General features: G+C 43.4%; 1 protein-coding gene across 3 annotated transcripts in view; it reads left to right on the top strand.

Moving 5' to 3' along the window:
* The window catches only part of DDX11 (DEAD/H-box helicase 11), a 471,297-nt gene that overhangs the window by 343,050 nt on the left and 112,644 nt on the right, over positions 1-15,603 (top strand). For all 3 annotated transcript variants that reach the window (XM_078673722.1, XM_078673723.1, XM_078673721.1), the window contains exons 21-22: positions 11,502-11,651; positions 12,243-12,311. In XM_078673722.1, coding sequence (XP_078529848.1) covers positions 11,502-11,651; positions 12,243-12,311 — 219 coding nt within the window. The remainder of the gene's footprint in view (positions 1-11,501; positions 11,652-12,242; positions 12,312-15,603) is intronic.

The following is a 15,603-nucleotide window of genomic DNA, read 5'->3' as shown; positions in this document are numbered from 1 at the left end:
CATACTAGTGAACTATATTCTCTCCGCCAGTGTCCAGTCATAGAATATCATCACATACAGGCATCAGAATGGGTGATTGTGACAAATTGTGTTAATGATGTGACTGTTGGACTTGGCCCTCTCTGCAGGGCCATCCCCAAACCTTTTGCCTTCACCCTCCTGTTGTTTTTTAACCCGTTTTTGTTGGCTTTTAGGACTCCACACACCAGTGCTAAGTTTTTTGTGCTCTTCTTTATACATGGTAAGGTTGGCTCACACCAAATTGGCACATTTAGTAAAGTGGTACTGCATGCACCCAGGCCTGTAAATTAAATGCACAGGGCCTACAGCGCTCATTGTGCCACCTACTTAAATAACCCTTTAGAACATGTCTCAGGCCTGCCAATGCAGCCTCTGTGTGAAGTTTCAAACTGCCATTTCGACCTGGCAAAATAAACCTTTTCACAGGCCTAAACCTTATTTTTTAATATATATATATATATATGTCACCACTTGGATAAGCCCTAAACAGCTGAGGGGAGGGTCTCGTGTATTTAAAAAGTTAAGCATATACTTTTTACTTTTACGTGTCCTGGGAGTGAAAATCTCTAAAATTAGTTTTTCACTACTGCGAGGCCTGCCTCTCCCATTGGATAAAGTTGGGTTACCTTATCACATTTAATAAGTGATAACTTTCTGAAGGGAGCAGGTAGGAATGCTAAGTTTGTTCTCTAAAGAATTGTAATTTAGACCCCTCTTTAATGCTAAAGTTGGATTATGACTCACAATTCAGAAAATGCCAATTTTGGAAAGTTGGCATTCTTTTGTCCTAACCATTTGGTGCCTAAAGCCCGTATCCTGGGCCACATGACTAGGAGTAGCTGACAGTTGGTCTTTGTGTATTGCTGCTAGTCATCGAGACAAAGGGGTAATAGGTGTTGGCAGAATCAACCATCTATGTCCTGATAGGGAGGACACAGCTGTCACCTATAACACTAGCTCACACAAAGACTGCCTAACAAAGGGTGTCACACTAGTCTGTTGTGCCCCCAAACAAGCTAGGGCGAGGACAGGGAGGAAGGACATTCCAAATACTTCTGTGGGTGGAACCCTCTAGAAACGTCTCCTACTTCACAGCTAGCACCAGGTATAAATATTGGACCCTCAGATCTACCTCTTAAGTCTGGACATGGGGAATACTCTGAGGAAGGATTGCTGTGCTGCTCTGCTCCAAGGACAACTGCTACTCTGCTGCCTGAGTGAGAAGCACTGGACCTGCATCTGGAATCCAGGACCACCAGAGTGACTGCCAAGGGATAGTAGGCTGGCTTCCTGATCAGAGCCTATGGGACAGAAAATGCTCCAGCCTCCTTGTACCCAGCACTTGGACTCTGTTTACAGTGGGTCTTGCCCCAAGTGGTGCCACCCAGTCCTGGACTCTTCGAAGTGGGCCTGAAGGTGCTCTGCCAGGCCAGCTTTGGTTCAGGTAGAACAGACGTGTTGCCTCGCACTGGAGCTACTGCTCCGAGACCCATCCACAATGCAGGACCTCGCAGCTCCTCGGAACCACTGTGCGACACATCCTCAACGCAGAGCCTTGATCACAGCGCCGTGGCTCTTTGGAACCGCTGATGTACGACACATCCTTTGCGTAGGACCTCGCTTCCTAGCCCCGAATCACCACAGCGTGACGCATCCTCGACGTGGGACCTCGCAACGTTCTGCAATCAGGATTTCAGGTACTTTGTTCAGCAAGCCTAACTTGATCCCTTTATAGGTCCATGCTCCATTGCGGTTGGCTTGAACTTGTGACTTTGTCCTAGTGCAGTGCGATCGGATATCCACAGTTGGCACTTTGTGCTTCTCAGCACTATTTCTACCTAAATCTTTAAAATAACATCTCTCCGATTCTCCTAATTGTTTTTTTTGTCGTTTTGGTGTCAAATAATTTATTAAAATGTACTCTGTTTTTCTAAATTGGTATGGGAGATTTCTTGTGTTGTGTTTTCACTTTATTACTGTTTGAAGTGCTGCTTAAATACTTTACACATTGCCTCTAAGTTGAGCCTGACTGTGTTTGTGCCAAGCTACCAGAGGGCTGAGTAGGGGTTTACCCCCCTCAAGCAGTAAACCAATTTCCTACAAACACATTAAACACTGTATATTTAAGACCGTTTTATCCTTAAGCTTAACTCTCCGGGTTACAGTAATTCAAAGCCAAGTGTGCTTTCTCTGCACCAGTAATAATCATATTACGCTGTGCATTAAAACTAAAAAGGTTTTTCATGCTTGTTCTATGTAGAACAGCCTGCTAGAAAGCGCTTTCACTATTGAATTAAAATTACATTCAATGGTATTTTTTTTAATTCAAAATTTTATTGCAAACTTATGGATGTTACTTTTTGGTGGCAGCATGTTTTCTTTTTTTCTTCACTTTATATTTTTTGGTATACGAGTTCAATTAAAAATAAATCAAAATTAACTATTGTAACTACTTTCCAAAGTCCAACCTATATGGTTTTACCAATGGTTGTTGAACATGAGGCTCTAGAGAAAACATAGCTATACATTATGGCAGTTTGCTCTCTTTTTAAATCTGGCTTGACAGCCCATAGGTCAATGACTTTGTGATCACCAGAAAGAGAGCTTTTACAAGTTGTACTATAAACTCTGCTAGGACTGCCATAAGGAGATGTCAGTGATAGACCCTCATCTGGTATGCTTCTGGTATTAATGTTTCTCACACGGCTCGAATTTGTGTGATGACCACACCAGGAGGACCCCAAAGCTGTCGGAGACCTTAAGGCCAAGCACTATGTCACTGAACACTGTACAGAAAGCGTGTAAGGGCCTGGCTCCCTCAATGTTGCATATGCGTTCTCACTTCCGAAACTGTTCTTGGGAGGGGTTCAGTGAGGTAATGAGGTGTATTATATGATGTGGTTGTGGGACCTCACTATGTAATACACTTCCAACCCCTTTAGGACCAGTCACACTTCATTTATCAAACCTTAGCTCAACCCTGGATAGTTGTGGCTTCAAGAGCATTTAAATAGCAGTAAATCATTTTAAGAAGAAACACAAGTCTCATGGAAATTTATAAAAATAGGTTATATCTTTATTAATTTATAGACACCAAAATGAAAAGGATCCACCGGATGGTTCCGGGGAGTTAGAATTTACAAGGACCAATAAATCAAGACTTTTCATGTAACCACAAACAAGCACTGGCAAATTCATCACATTTGAAACTTAAAAACGTTTTCATCAAAATGTTACAGTAAGGCTGGAGACGATTACTTAGAAGGACTTTGGGCCTCCAACACTGGCAGCGAGTCAGTCAGTTGGACTAGCATAGTCCACAGAAACAGTTACATCTACGAGGAAAGCAGCCTCCAATACAGTTCCAGCTTCAGTGTCCCTGTGCCATTGGTTTCTATGGAGTGGTCCTAATGCAAGGGGTACAGGATGCTGAAGATGCTGTGTGATCAATGGGGGTCTTCCTGGGACTACTCCTCTGTCCGTACGCTTGGTGAGGTGATCCTGGCCACAGGGGTCGTTGTCCCTTGAATTCCTCTTTGGCTTGGCAGAAGTCCAGTTTCCATTTGGCTCTCAGTTGCCCGGTACACCAGTTTCAGTAGTTTCCTTCTTTTGAAGGCAACTTGCTTTCTGGGCAAGCCAGCTGCACTCAAAGGGCTCCCCTGGGTCCAACAGACTCTGGGACAATTTTTTATGTCTGGTCCTGGCCCCTTCACCTGCACCGCAGCAAGGAGCTGCAATCAGCATATCTGGGCTACCAACTCGCCCCTACAGGCTTCTACAGCTATTGTGGCCCTCTGCTGCGAACGTGAGGTCAGCCACATGACTCTTGGCTGGACTCAGGAGTCGTCTTCTCCAAGACAGGACAGGACACAGCAGAGACAGTTCTTTCCCTTTGCTAGCCTCTGGGTGCAGCAGGCTTTGTCCCCGTTATTGCAGCTTCTCTTTGCTGGCTCTTGGTGCAGCAGGGCAATCCTTATTCGGTCCTCTACTCCAGTCCAAAGAGATCAGAATTCTGGGTGCCGGGTTTGCCCTTTTAATGCCCATGTGATGCTCTCCAGGTTCCCTCCCTCCTGATGACTACTTATTGTGAATTGTGGCATATAGCTATCCCAGAAGGCTCCATTCTGCCCACTTCCAACATGGCAGAACCCATCTCTTAGCATGCATTACTTTTTAGCCCAACCAAGAGGTGTGGCTTCCAAGGAGGCTACAGACCCCTGAAAAAACGAATTGACTACTGGTTTCCCCACTCTGTCCCTAGGGCAGCCTGCCAGCTTAAACAATAGAGCAGCCCCTCTTCCAAGTGTTTCCCATTTGCCCTTCAAAGGCAATGCTCGCCTTTCGGGCTAACACTCATTTGGCTTCATGACAGGGAGAGGTAAAACCTCTCTTCCACGCAGGCTTCTATTGTATCTTTTCTTGGGAGTCGTTCTCCCTCCTCCCCAGGAGGGCAGAGGGCTGTCTGTGAGGACAGTTCTTGCGTGCAACCGTAAATGAGCACTGGGTACCTTGGGCAACAAAAATGGCAAGTTCTAAAGTTACGCTTTGCCCACCAGTGACATAACATTTGATTCAACCATTAAATCCGATTTAATGCACTGATTCTTGTGATACCTTACAGTACGAAATGTTGTAGTCCCAGTCAGAAGTTAGCAGAGCGAAGGTATCAGCCTAGAACTCTGCACTCACCAATGGGGCGTATAACCTTTTCGCAAGTAACGACTTCAATTTTGGGTTTTACTGCTTTAACATGTAAAACATGTACATTTTCCACCTTATAATACACAGCACCCTGCCTTGGGGCTCGATAAGCTATCTTAGGGGTGACTTGTGTATATTAAAAAGGGAGGACTGGGCTTTGCCGTTACCTTAAATTGCAAAGTCGAGTTAGGAGTTTAAAACTGTACTACTAGTCTGTACTACCAGTCTGCACTGGCAGCCTGGAACACGTGTTACCTTGTCATACTCGTGGTGGCATAGCTAGTGCTGTAGTCCATGAGAGACACTCTAGCTTCCAAGCCCTAGATACACCTTGTACCATATACTAGGGACTTGCAAGTATTAGGCGAAAGCCAATCAGATACATTCAGCTTTCAGGCTCAGGGCGATGCACGGAGTCCTGATTAGAAGGGCTCAGAGCATTTCAGAGCCATTACTGCAGTGCATAATGAGCAAAAAAGTCTCACCAGTGTCATCTTAAGAGTATTTGTGTTCCCGCTCAAGTATTTCAACTGTTTTTGTGTTGACCCTGTTGAAATGTGACATATAATTTAGTATAATTAGTTGGCATAATGTGGGTTTGAATTATCAGGAAAGTGATTATAACATCTACATTAGTTCCTTAAAGGCCCCCAAAATATGTTTTGCTCTTGAACCTCAAAATCTTTTAGATGACACTGACCCTAGCTGCATGTCGTGTTAAATTTAAACCATTTTCAAACAAGCATCCGTCATTGCTTTTCAGTTACTCTTTATCTTTTATTAAAAAAAAACCTGAAAAAAAAACCTTGCCTGGACAGAAACATACCTGGACAGAAACATATTTTTTCCTTCAGGTTTCCCTGCTCGTTTGACACGCTGCTACATGGCGCCGCGCTTCTGTTTGTTCCTCCGTCAAAGGTTTTCCCATTCATATTTCATTCTAAATCTAACCGACGTGCTTTTCTCTCGCATTTATTAATATCTTCTTTGAAACTGAAACTTTTTCCCCCTTTCATTTAATTTAAGTAACTGTGTGGGTTTGCTACCATCTAGTGTTTACTTGCTGAAGTGCAGTTGTGAATTAAAACTGAGCAGTATTTGTTTTAAGGGAAAAGCTTCCCATTCAGAATGTTTCACAATGTGAAAGGTTCATTTGCAGTATAGCGATTTTTGTTTCGTCTGTCTTCTTTTCCAATCAGTCCATTGGCAATTGGCACTCGTCGAGGTTGTCTCAGGAAAGCTGACTGGTGTTGTAATCAATCGATTAGACTTTATAAAGCGCGGCTATTCACGCAATAGGGTATCCAGGCGCTTGCAGGCCACGGAAGTCTATTAGAACAGCCAGTTCTTGAGGGCCATTCGGAATAGCGGAAATGAGGTGTTGGTTGTGGCGGTTCCAGGTGTTGGCTGCGATCTGAGAGTAGGAGCTTCCTCCACTTCTGCTTACTAATCTGACTACAGGCAAACTGTTCTCGTTCCCTTCGGATGGGAATGGCCAGACCTTTTCCGAACTCCTAGCACAGATGTCTTCGAGGGGGAAGATTCTGGTAGATCTAGGAGCCAACTACTGGTCCCTGTGACATGGATGTCGATTCTCCAAAATGCCTGGGGTAACGGAAATGACATCATACACCCTTTGACCTTAATAACATCACAGGTAGTGACATCATATGACCATGATATGTCAAGGGAACATTTACCTGAATTGTAGTAAGTGAGTGACATCATCTAGGGGGTTTGAGGGGTGGGAATCTCTCCTCCGAGAAAATAGTGAAAGAAATGAGCTCTAATAGTGCATTTTAAAGCATCATTTTCATAGAAGTTTGCTAAAGCCATAGGCTGGGAAAAGACACTCAAATATTAAAGTTTTTTCATGATGTACCAAAGATGATAAAACTTGAAAGTACACGAGTTGATCCCATTTTGTTTTTAAAATGGTCTGCGTGTGCCGCCGTATGACATTGTCATGGGTGCTGCTTTTGCGCAAACATTAAACACAATGTGCCAGATCTTTAGTGCTGCCCATGTACTGTAGATGACCATTAGGTCAAAAATTATGACTAGTATATGGGGGACAGAATTTTGTCATGGATACCTCATGATAAATATACCACATTTTTCCTCCAGTATTCCAAGAGTTTACTCTCATGTGCCAGCCATAGTATTTCCACCTATACCAAGAATTCCCTCCAGTATGCCTGCACCAGCTTTTTTCCATGGGTGCCCATTACAAGATTTACCTTTGTGCCACTACCAGCATTGTACTGTAGGTATGCCATGGGCAAGTATTACCTCCAGAATGCAAGTGCCAGCATTTTGAAAGGATGCTTCTATAAGCCAAGAAGCCTGCCCGGTCCAACAGACTTACAACAGTACATTCTCACCCATGCTCACTTGCGTTCACTTATTCACACTCCTTCTCACCACTCCCACTCCCTCTGGCCGCTCCCACTTACTTTTGCTCTCTCATTGTACTCACTTGCACGAATTTATTTTCACTCAATCTCTCACTAACTCACAAACACTTTCACTCACGCACACTCCCTCATAAAAACGTACATGCTCATGCACACACACACTCTCTCAAGCAAACTCACTTTCACCTGCATGCACGCATTCAACATACATTTAAAAGCTTTTTATTTTACTTTTTATGTTGCTTACCTAAGATTCCAGTGAAGGTCATGTTCCAGATCCTGCTGCTCGACTTTTTATTACACCAGTAAAGAACAACAAATAATTATTCAATATCAATATAATAAATAATGAGCAGAAAACAAGGAGGAGGCACTACTTTTTTCACTTGTCACCTCTGAGTTCAGGGGACGCAAAGGCAGTACCAGGGGCAAGCCATGGGTCGCTGCTGCTGCCCTTGGCAACCCATAACTGACGTCCATGCCCTGTGAGTCCCCCTTGATTCAGTTTACTCACTTAGCTCTTGTTACAGCTCTGCCCCAGTCAAACTGCGAATGAACAATACAGTCAGATAAAACTACCGCCTATTGAGTCAGGTATGAGGTGACATCCTGCCTCCCTGAGCCCACCTGCCGCCTTCTTATTCACTCTCCTCTCTCTCTTGTTCTCTTAATTTTGTTCTTTCCGCCATATGCCGCTCTTTACAACCTCAAACTGCTCTCATCCCACTCATCCCTTCTTTCACTAATACTTCACTCTTCTTCTCATAATTTTCACCTTCATCTCCTTCCCCTCCTCCCAGCTCCTCTTTCTCATCCTTCTTCATCTTTCCGCGTCTTGCTTCCTCTTTTACCCCTCCCCAGCTTTATTCCACTCTACCACTTCATCAATGTCTACTTCTCTTCATCCTTTTCAATTCCTATTCTGCTCCTTCATTTCTTAATCTTCTGCTCCTTTGTCTTTTATTCTCCTTGTTTCTTCTTCCCCTCACGTTCCCCTTCTTCTGCTTTTCTAGAGATTTCACCCTCCTTTTCTATTCCATGCCTCCTATACTTCCTTGTTTAAAGATACCTGAACAAATGCTGATTGGCGAAGAGTATAACACTGACTGAGTGTCTTGGACCAGCTTATGTATTCCTTGTGGAGAGACTGTGCAGAACATGTGAGATAGGTACCCAGACAATGGATGAAAAATGCCCTGTTCTGAACCAGATATTGAGAGGACAACTCCATGAAAGGGTCATGGTGCTGTAGTGGTCTCTCTCTAAAGAATGACCAAAAGGTGAATGCAGCAATTAGTTCATTGGAGTAAGTGTAAACTCGATGCACGCTTCAATTGACTCTTTTAGATGGCGGTATTTAAATGGCTTGGTGGGGTAGGATAACTGACAGGTAGGCTCTAGTCCGGGTTACCTGAAGGTGTGCATGTCTGTCAGTGATCATGGTGGGAAAATTATTGGGTACAGGGCTGGATGAAAATTGGACTCAGCTGGATGGGAGTGATTTAGTTTATGTAAAAAATGAGGGATTAGGGGCGCTTGTAGGTCCAGCATTCGTGCCCCTGGGGGCTTAAGCAAGCAACTATGGTATGCCGTTCCTTTTAGTGAGAGTAGAAGAAGAAGAGGTCTAGTCGGTCTAACATACTAACCCTATAGTGGGGACACGAATGAAAAGATCTCAGATAAAGACCCTTCATAGGGTGCCCGTCAGGCATTGCAGCGCCGGCCTGACTAGGAGAATGCCCTACGATGAATCATGACACGTGTGGGGGCCCCAAATCCCAAAATGGGAGACACCCTGTCTCTACCATAGGGTTAGCGTGTTAGACCGACTAGGCCTCTTCTTCTACTCTCACTAAAAGGAACTGCATACCATAGTTGCTTGAGTGATTTAAGTCAGCCTGGGACAGAATATTTAGAGTTGTGGTTCAGTCAGTGAGATAGACCTGTAGTGAGAAAACGCTGCTGCTGATGCGGTGCCTTGCACCCTAAGGTGTGCCTCTCTTGGTAAGGTGAGAGACAATGATTGTTACCAAAAAGGTCCATCAACAACCGAACTATCTGCCTAGACACAACCACACTCCATTGCCAAGCATCTGATTAACCTCTCCCCATGATAACTGTTGAGAAAGCATGCAATGAGATGCACGTGCCATCATCCTCCTCTGGAGGATGATGGAAAAGTCAGGTCTCAGTATTAATACTAGTAAAAGCTTTGAATTCTTTTCATGGAACCTTTTACTGCTAAAATCCATGATAAAAAGAAATCAGCACAGCACTGTGAAAGAAATATTCGGCCTTATTGAGAAGCTTTATTGATTCCTACTTCAGTCGTGACAAGGTTGCACAGAAACATTTTAAATTGGCCACTTTTTAGGAGGATCTCAGAGTACAAGCTCAATCAAGTTTCTGAATTTGAAAGATAACACTATGTCTGCTTAGCTGAAGAGATAAAATGAGATATTTGAGCATTATGCAGTTGCCACTGTACGAATTGAAATTATTGACAAGCTGTGCCATCTTTGTAATTTACATTTTTACCTTTCTCTACCTAAATGGAGCGCTGTATTTTTGGAGTTTTCTACAGCACAAACCAGACCCAAAAGCTATCGGAGCGCAAGTTACATTATAGAGGGTCACATCGATTTCTGGTAGGCACGGGCAGCTTAAGTTATTCGCTCAGACAGACATGATGTTGAGCCGATGCAGAGACTCGAACCAGGTTTCTCAGTTCAATAGTCAAACTGCTCTGGCCATAATTCCACATCTTTTCCTCTTTGTAGGCAACAGTTTATGGGACCCTCCACTCAGAAAACCCCACCAGATTTGAGTATTGGTACTCTTTAGGGTCACCCATGTAATGCACCATGAGAGAGGGACCCTCCCTGCCTTTTATTTTCAACATGGTCGCCCCTGTTGATGCTCTCTACAAAAGTCCTGGCTCGTACTTGCATATTTTCTTCTTGTTTGGTATACAAGCGGCCTGGGAATGCCTAGTGGCTTCCCTGTGTAAATTAAGTCCTGAGTCTTGGGTACACTTAAGTTTGTGCATGTTTATTATTTATTTGTACCTAAGATGTTTGCAAACATTTAGTGCATAACTTTTGCTACAATGATCACGATCATTGAACATGTGTGGAGGGTAAATGCTTTCCTAACACTACTGATGCCCCTCTTGTTTGGGTTACCTGTATATAATTTCAGTCTTTTATTTTTGTAAGAAGTTTGGTTGCAAGATTTAGAATGCTTGCTACCCATGGTGGATAACCTCATCCTCCTTGTGTTCTTCCTCTTCTGTTCCTTGTTTTCCCGATGGACCTGCGATGTGTGTGGGGTTGGTACCTAGCTGGGTGAGGCTGAAGTTGTTTCCAAGCGGTGCGGTTTCGTTGTTAAGGTAGTTAAGGTGAAAGTTGAAGTCTCAGAGGTAGATACACTGCTTGGAGTCAGTGGCTAGTGGGGTGATAAATTCAGGGATGGTGTTGCAGAAGCTAGGGCGAGGTCCTGGCGAGTCTGTAGATAAGCGGGGGGGTTCTGGTGGTGGTTTTGCCGTCTGTTTGGAGTTGGAAGTTGGTGTTCCTCGATCGAGGTGGCGTCCATGGTGGTAGTTCGAATGATGGCCTTTTGTGGATGATGGCAATTCCACCTCCGTGTTTGTTGGTGCGGTCTCAGTGTGCAAACTTGTAGCCGTTAGGTGTTGCTGAGGCGATGTCGGGCACGGATGTGGGCTTGAGCCAAGTCTCGGTGAGGACGATGGCATGGGGCTGAGGGAGGTGATGTTATCCCAGATCTCTGTGGCCTGCTTACAGTGAGAACGAGCGTTGAGCACAAGGTAGTGGAGTAAGGCTTGGGGTGTGGTGATCATCGTGTATGAGGCTACTTCAGTGTTTTGCTTGGGAAAAGGCAGTGTTAGCAGGTGAACGTTCCTACCTTGGATCGAGGTGAGGTACGGCAGCTATGGGTTAGGCAAAATAAAGTAAAAGTACAATTAAGTTGACAGAGGAGTGACTATTGTAAAAGTAACAGAGACCGGTTAAGTAAAATTGCTAACAGTGAGGTGAATTCTACAGATATGAGCATTACAGTTACAATTGGCTAAGCAGCGAAAACAAGGCAAACAAGCAAAGTCACAGGTAGTCAGGGCAGGGTAAGAACGGCTGCTTGTGCGTCAGCAGTGAAGCTGGTGCGAGGAGCCTGTTCAAGGAGCCATGCTACGGTCTCCATTAAGTGAGGAGGGAGGAGGGAGGAGCACTAAGGCGGTGGGCGGGAGGAAAATGGTGGCAAGAAAATGCTTGAGAATAGCGGTCGGCGCAATAAAGGCAATCAGTGTTAAAGCACATGATAATCCTGATGACATTTTCCCCACAGATGGATGAGACCGGCCGCATTCTCGCCAATTTATGTAATGTGGTGCCAGGGGGCCTGGTATGCTTTTTTGCGTCTTATGAATATGAAAAACAGGTGTTTGGACACTGGGAGAAATCAGGCCTGCTAAAACGCTTGGCTTTGAAAAAAAAGGTAGGTCGGCTTCCATTTTGGAAGAAAATATATTTGCACTCCTGTTTTTTTAAAATAGAAGCTTGTTGAGCATATGCTTTTGATTCCAACTTTATTTTGAATTCAGTACTCTTGGAGATACAAGCATGTTTTGGTTTAAATTAATGAGAAATATTTTCATGTCATTTGGGTATTAAAGTGAAGGTGTAGAAAGTAAAATATGCAAATCCAAAAAACTCAACTGCTTGGGAAATTTGACCTCTCCAGAAAGGTATCAACCTCATATTCACTTGAATGAGTGGTAAAATGTCAACAGCTGTCAGATTGTGATCCACATAGTGCTCCTCAAAGTTAACATTAGTAATCCTCAGTCTATGAAAGTCCAAATATTTGGAAACCCCATACATCTAAGGTGACACATTCATAACCTCATTGGTAAACCTGCTGACAATACTCCATTCCAGAGCACATAGGCCATCAGTATCTCTGGCAAGGGAAGAAGGTGACATTCCAAACATCATTTAGGTTGTTCTACTTACAAGTCCATGAGACATTCATGGCTTCTGTTCCTGTGACTGAATCTCTTGGTGTTACTTCTAATGTTTCCAATAGATCTTCCAGGAACCCAAGAAAGCAAACCAGGTGGAACAGGTTTTAGCGGAATACTCCAAGTGCATAAGTGTAAGTCTACTTCCAGTTCTCTTCATCCTGTTCAATTGGTATTGCAGCAGGCACATTCTATAGGAACTACTTGTGTTTGGCAGCACTTCCCCCTCTTACACCCGCACATCACTCTTAACTATTACCTTTCATTTAACGCTTCTATAATTGTCATTTGATATTGTTAATTGCACTATTATATGCTCTCCTCATGACCCTATAATGGTTTTCTTCTTATCGCTCAAACCCCACCTATTTAATACCCTGGAATGAACAGCCTTTATCATCTGTTGTCTTTCTATGGGAAGGTTTTCTCTTATACTTTCTGTGTTTGCCACATCTCATGCATTTATGATTACTTCCTTTGTCTGTTGTTTTTTTCTTCTTCAGAATGGGCATAACTTGTGCAGTTTTCAAACAAGAGGTGAAATCACAGTGCTTAGAGAAAAATTAAACCGTGCTGTGATGACTAGAAGCAGAGTGGTGGCAATTGTCACCATGATGTTGGGAGGGGAGAGGTCGGAGGGGTAACCTGATTTGATTTTGTTAATCGTTTCCAGAGCTTGCTCCAAAGTGAAGAATTCAAAATGCTCTAAAGAGATGAAGAAATTGGTGAATAGGGGAGTGGTGGATAAGGTTTCGGTTAGTGAGGGGAGTTGAGAGCGGTTCTTATAGATAGTAGTGATTTTCTCTTCAAAATGGTTTGCCAGAACATAGCATAGCTCCTGGGAGGCCGGCATGGAAGGTTTACTGGCAGTGAGCCTCATGAGTTTATTTAAAACTTTAAATAGTTAGTTGGCTGAATTCCCCGCACTCTCAGTTCTATTAATAATGTGGAAATTGTGGGCTGCTTGGAGCTTTTTATGATAGCTGTTTAATGCTGATTTAAAAGTGGTTTTGTCAGTGAGATTTGGAGGAGTGCCATTTTCTCTCCAATTTCCTACAGGCTGTTTTCTCCTGTTTTTAGTTCTTCCGAGAACCAGGGGGAATGAGGCTTAATGGAGTTAGAGCAGCTAGGCTTGAGGGGAGCTATATCTAGGGTCTGGGAAATAGACTCGTGGAAGTTTGTGGGAGCACTATTTATGTCATAGGACTTAATGACATGTTGGACTGTGGAAAAGGAAGGGAACGTGGAGTTGGAGATTTTCTTCCAGTGCCTTGTCTTTTCAAGAAATTCGTTCTTCCTACCAAGTTGTTTCCCTTTGATAGAGATCTGGAAGTTTATAGAGTAATGGTCTGACCAGATTACTGGAGAACGGAAGTACACCTGAAGGTCCGAGGCATTAGTAAAAATAAGGTCTAAAGGGTGCCCGGCAAACTATGTGGAAGCCAATTATTATATGATTTAGTCCTAGATTTCCAAGTCGGACAGTAGTATTTGTGTTTCTGGGTTTGAACCTAGTTCTGTGTGGAAGCTGAAATCTCCCACTAGCAGGAATTTATTAAAAGCAAGTACATGGGGACAAGACATTCAGTTAATTTGTGGCTGAAGTCTTTTTTTTTTTTGGGGGGGGGAAAGGGGGCAGCGATATACTAAGGCACCCTTCCATGATTCCCCAGGTAGAGTTTCCAAGTCGAAAATACAGAGCTCTCATCACAAAGGGTGTCTACTGAAGTGGCTTTAATGGGGTTGTGTAATTCAATATCAACTCCGTCCTGTTTTTGTCTTCTCCCTCTCTAGCTTTATCAAGTTGTAGTTTGCAGGAATGGCTTACTTTGACTTATTTTCTTTTGATTCCTGTAAATGTAAATGTAAATTGATACTTGTATAGCGCACTACTAACCCGCAAGGGTCTCAAGGCGCTTGTACGAATACCGCTGTGGAACCCATCCTGGCATTCCCTGTGAGGTGTCCACTCCTGGGCACCCCCAAGGTGGAGGCCAGGCATCCTTAGCATTGTGGGGGCCGTTGTGGCGATTAAGCAAGCTATTGCCCAGAGTTGCAGAGTGGGACTCCATGATTGGAATAGGCACCGAAGCGAGAATTATCAGGTCCGTGGAATTTTTGAGCCCAAGACCCGCCGAGGCGGGGAATTGAACCCTGGTCCCGGGCTAGACCTCTGCATCAGGGTCTGCCGCTCTAACCATTGAGCCACACTTCTCCACACCTCCACTGTTTCACACACCTGTAGATTTCTGATAGCCACCAAAGTTGTTAGGGTCACCCAACTCTTAATTCTTACTTTAGTTTTTTCTCTGTCTTTGCTCCTCTCATTTCTCTTGCCTCTTGTTCTACTGGCGTCCTTGTTGAAACTTTTACCAATGGTGTGCTTCAATTATTGTTGAAAGCTCTTACACTTATATTTTTGTTTCCTCTGTTATCACGCTAGACTTCTGTTGCAGTTTCTCTGTAGTGTTTGTAATTGGTCTATGCTTGAACTCCTCCTTATCTATCCCCCATAATTTCTTTAATATGCTGTCCTTCTGTTTCATTCTTCAAACCAAGTTTGTCTAGTTCCTCCTAGATAACCTCAATATTTGAAATACTAGGCCTGTGTCATTTTGTGTTCATGTCAAAACTTAAATCATTCCCTTTCTTAGTTCAAAATTAATCTCTTATTCAACTGTTCACCCACTCTCTTCCATGCACTATTCTTTTCTTCTCAGTATGTCAGTTAACTCAATATATTTTGTACCATTGTTTCATCATGTAAAGTGCTTTGAAAAAGCACTATCTAAATGCAACAAAATAAATAAAATAAGTGTTATTACCAGTTATCGCTGTTAGTAGTGAAGTCTGCCGACCTGTGGGTCCCTATGGAGGACTTACATTACGCAGAATAAATCTCACTTGATGCAGAGTTATCAAGTTCACAAGTTTTTTTGAGTATGTCCCCCAGCTTGAGTACACACTATTTCCCTTATTTCTTTGCCCATAGATTTTAGAGGTCTCTCGGTTTATGATTTTTTCCAAATCATTCTAAGGATCAATGGAATTCTTGTCACAGTCAGCCCTATAAAGGTGTTGTTAAGGTTTCATGGTGGTAATGTAGGCTTCGTGTAAGGTTTCTATGTGGTCAGTTACAACTTTAACCTTAGTTTGGGTTTTAGTTTCTATTCCCACACCAACCAGCGCAAAGCAGTGGAACATCAAAGCCCAAGGATAACAAATTACAGGCCAAGTAATGTTTTCCAAAATGTCATATATTGTTAAATCCTCTTTCCTAGTGATCCCCTACTCTTTTATAAGAGGTTGTAGTTGGATACAGAGATAAGAGCATCTTTTCTCTGGGTTCCTATAATAAATATCACCTGTGCTCACATCAACCTGCCGAATCAGTGGCAATAAACCTTTTCCAGCTGATAGTCTATC

The sequence above is a fragment of the Lissotriton helveticus genome, chromosome 1_1, assembly GCF_964261635.1.
Source record: "Lissotriton helveticus chromosome 1_1, aLisHel1.1, whole genome shotgun sequence".
NCBI classification, from domain to species: Eukaryota; Metazoa; Chordata; class Amphibia; order Caudata; family Salamandridae; genus Lissotriton; species Lissotriton helveticus.
Note: the sequence above shows the minus strand (reverse complement) of the source record. Positions and strands in the feature narration are given on the sequence as shown.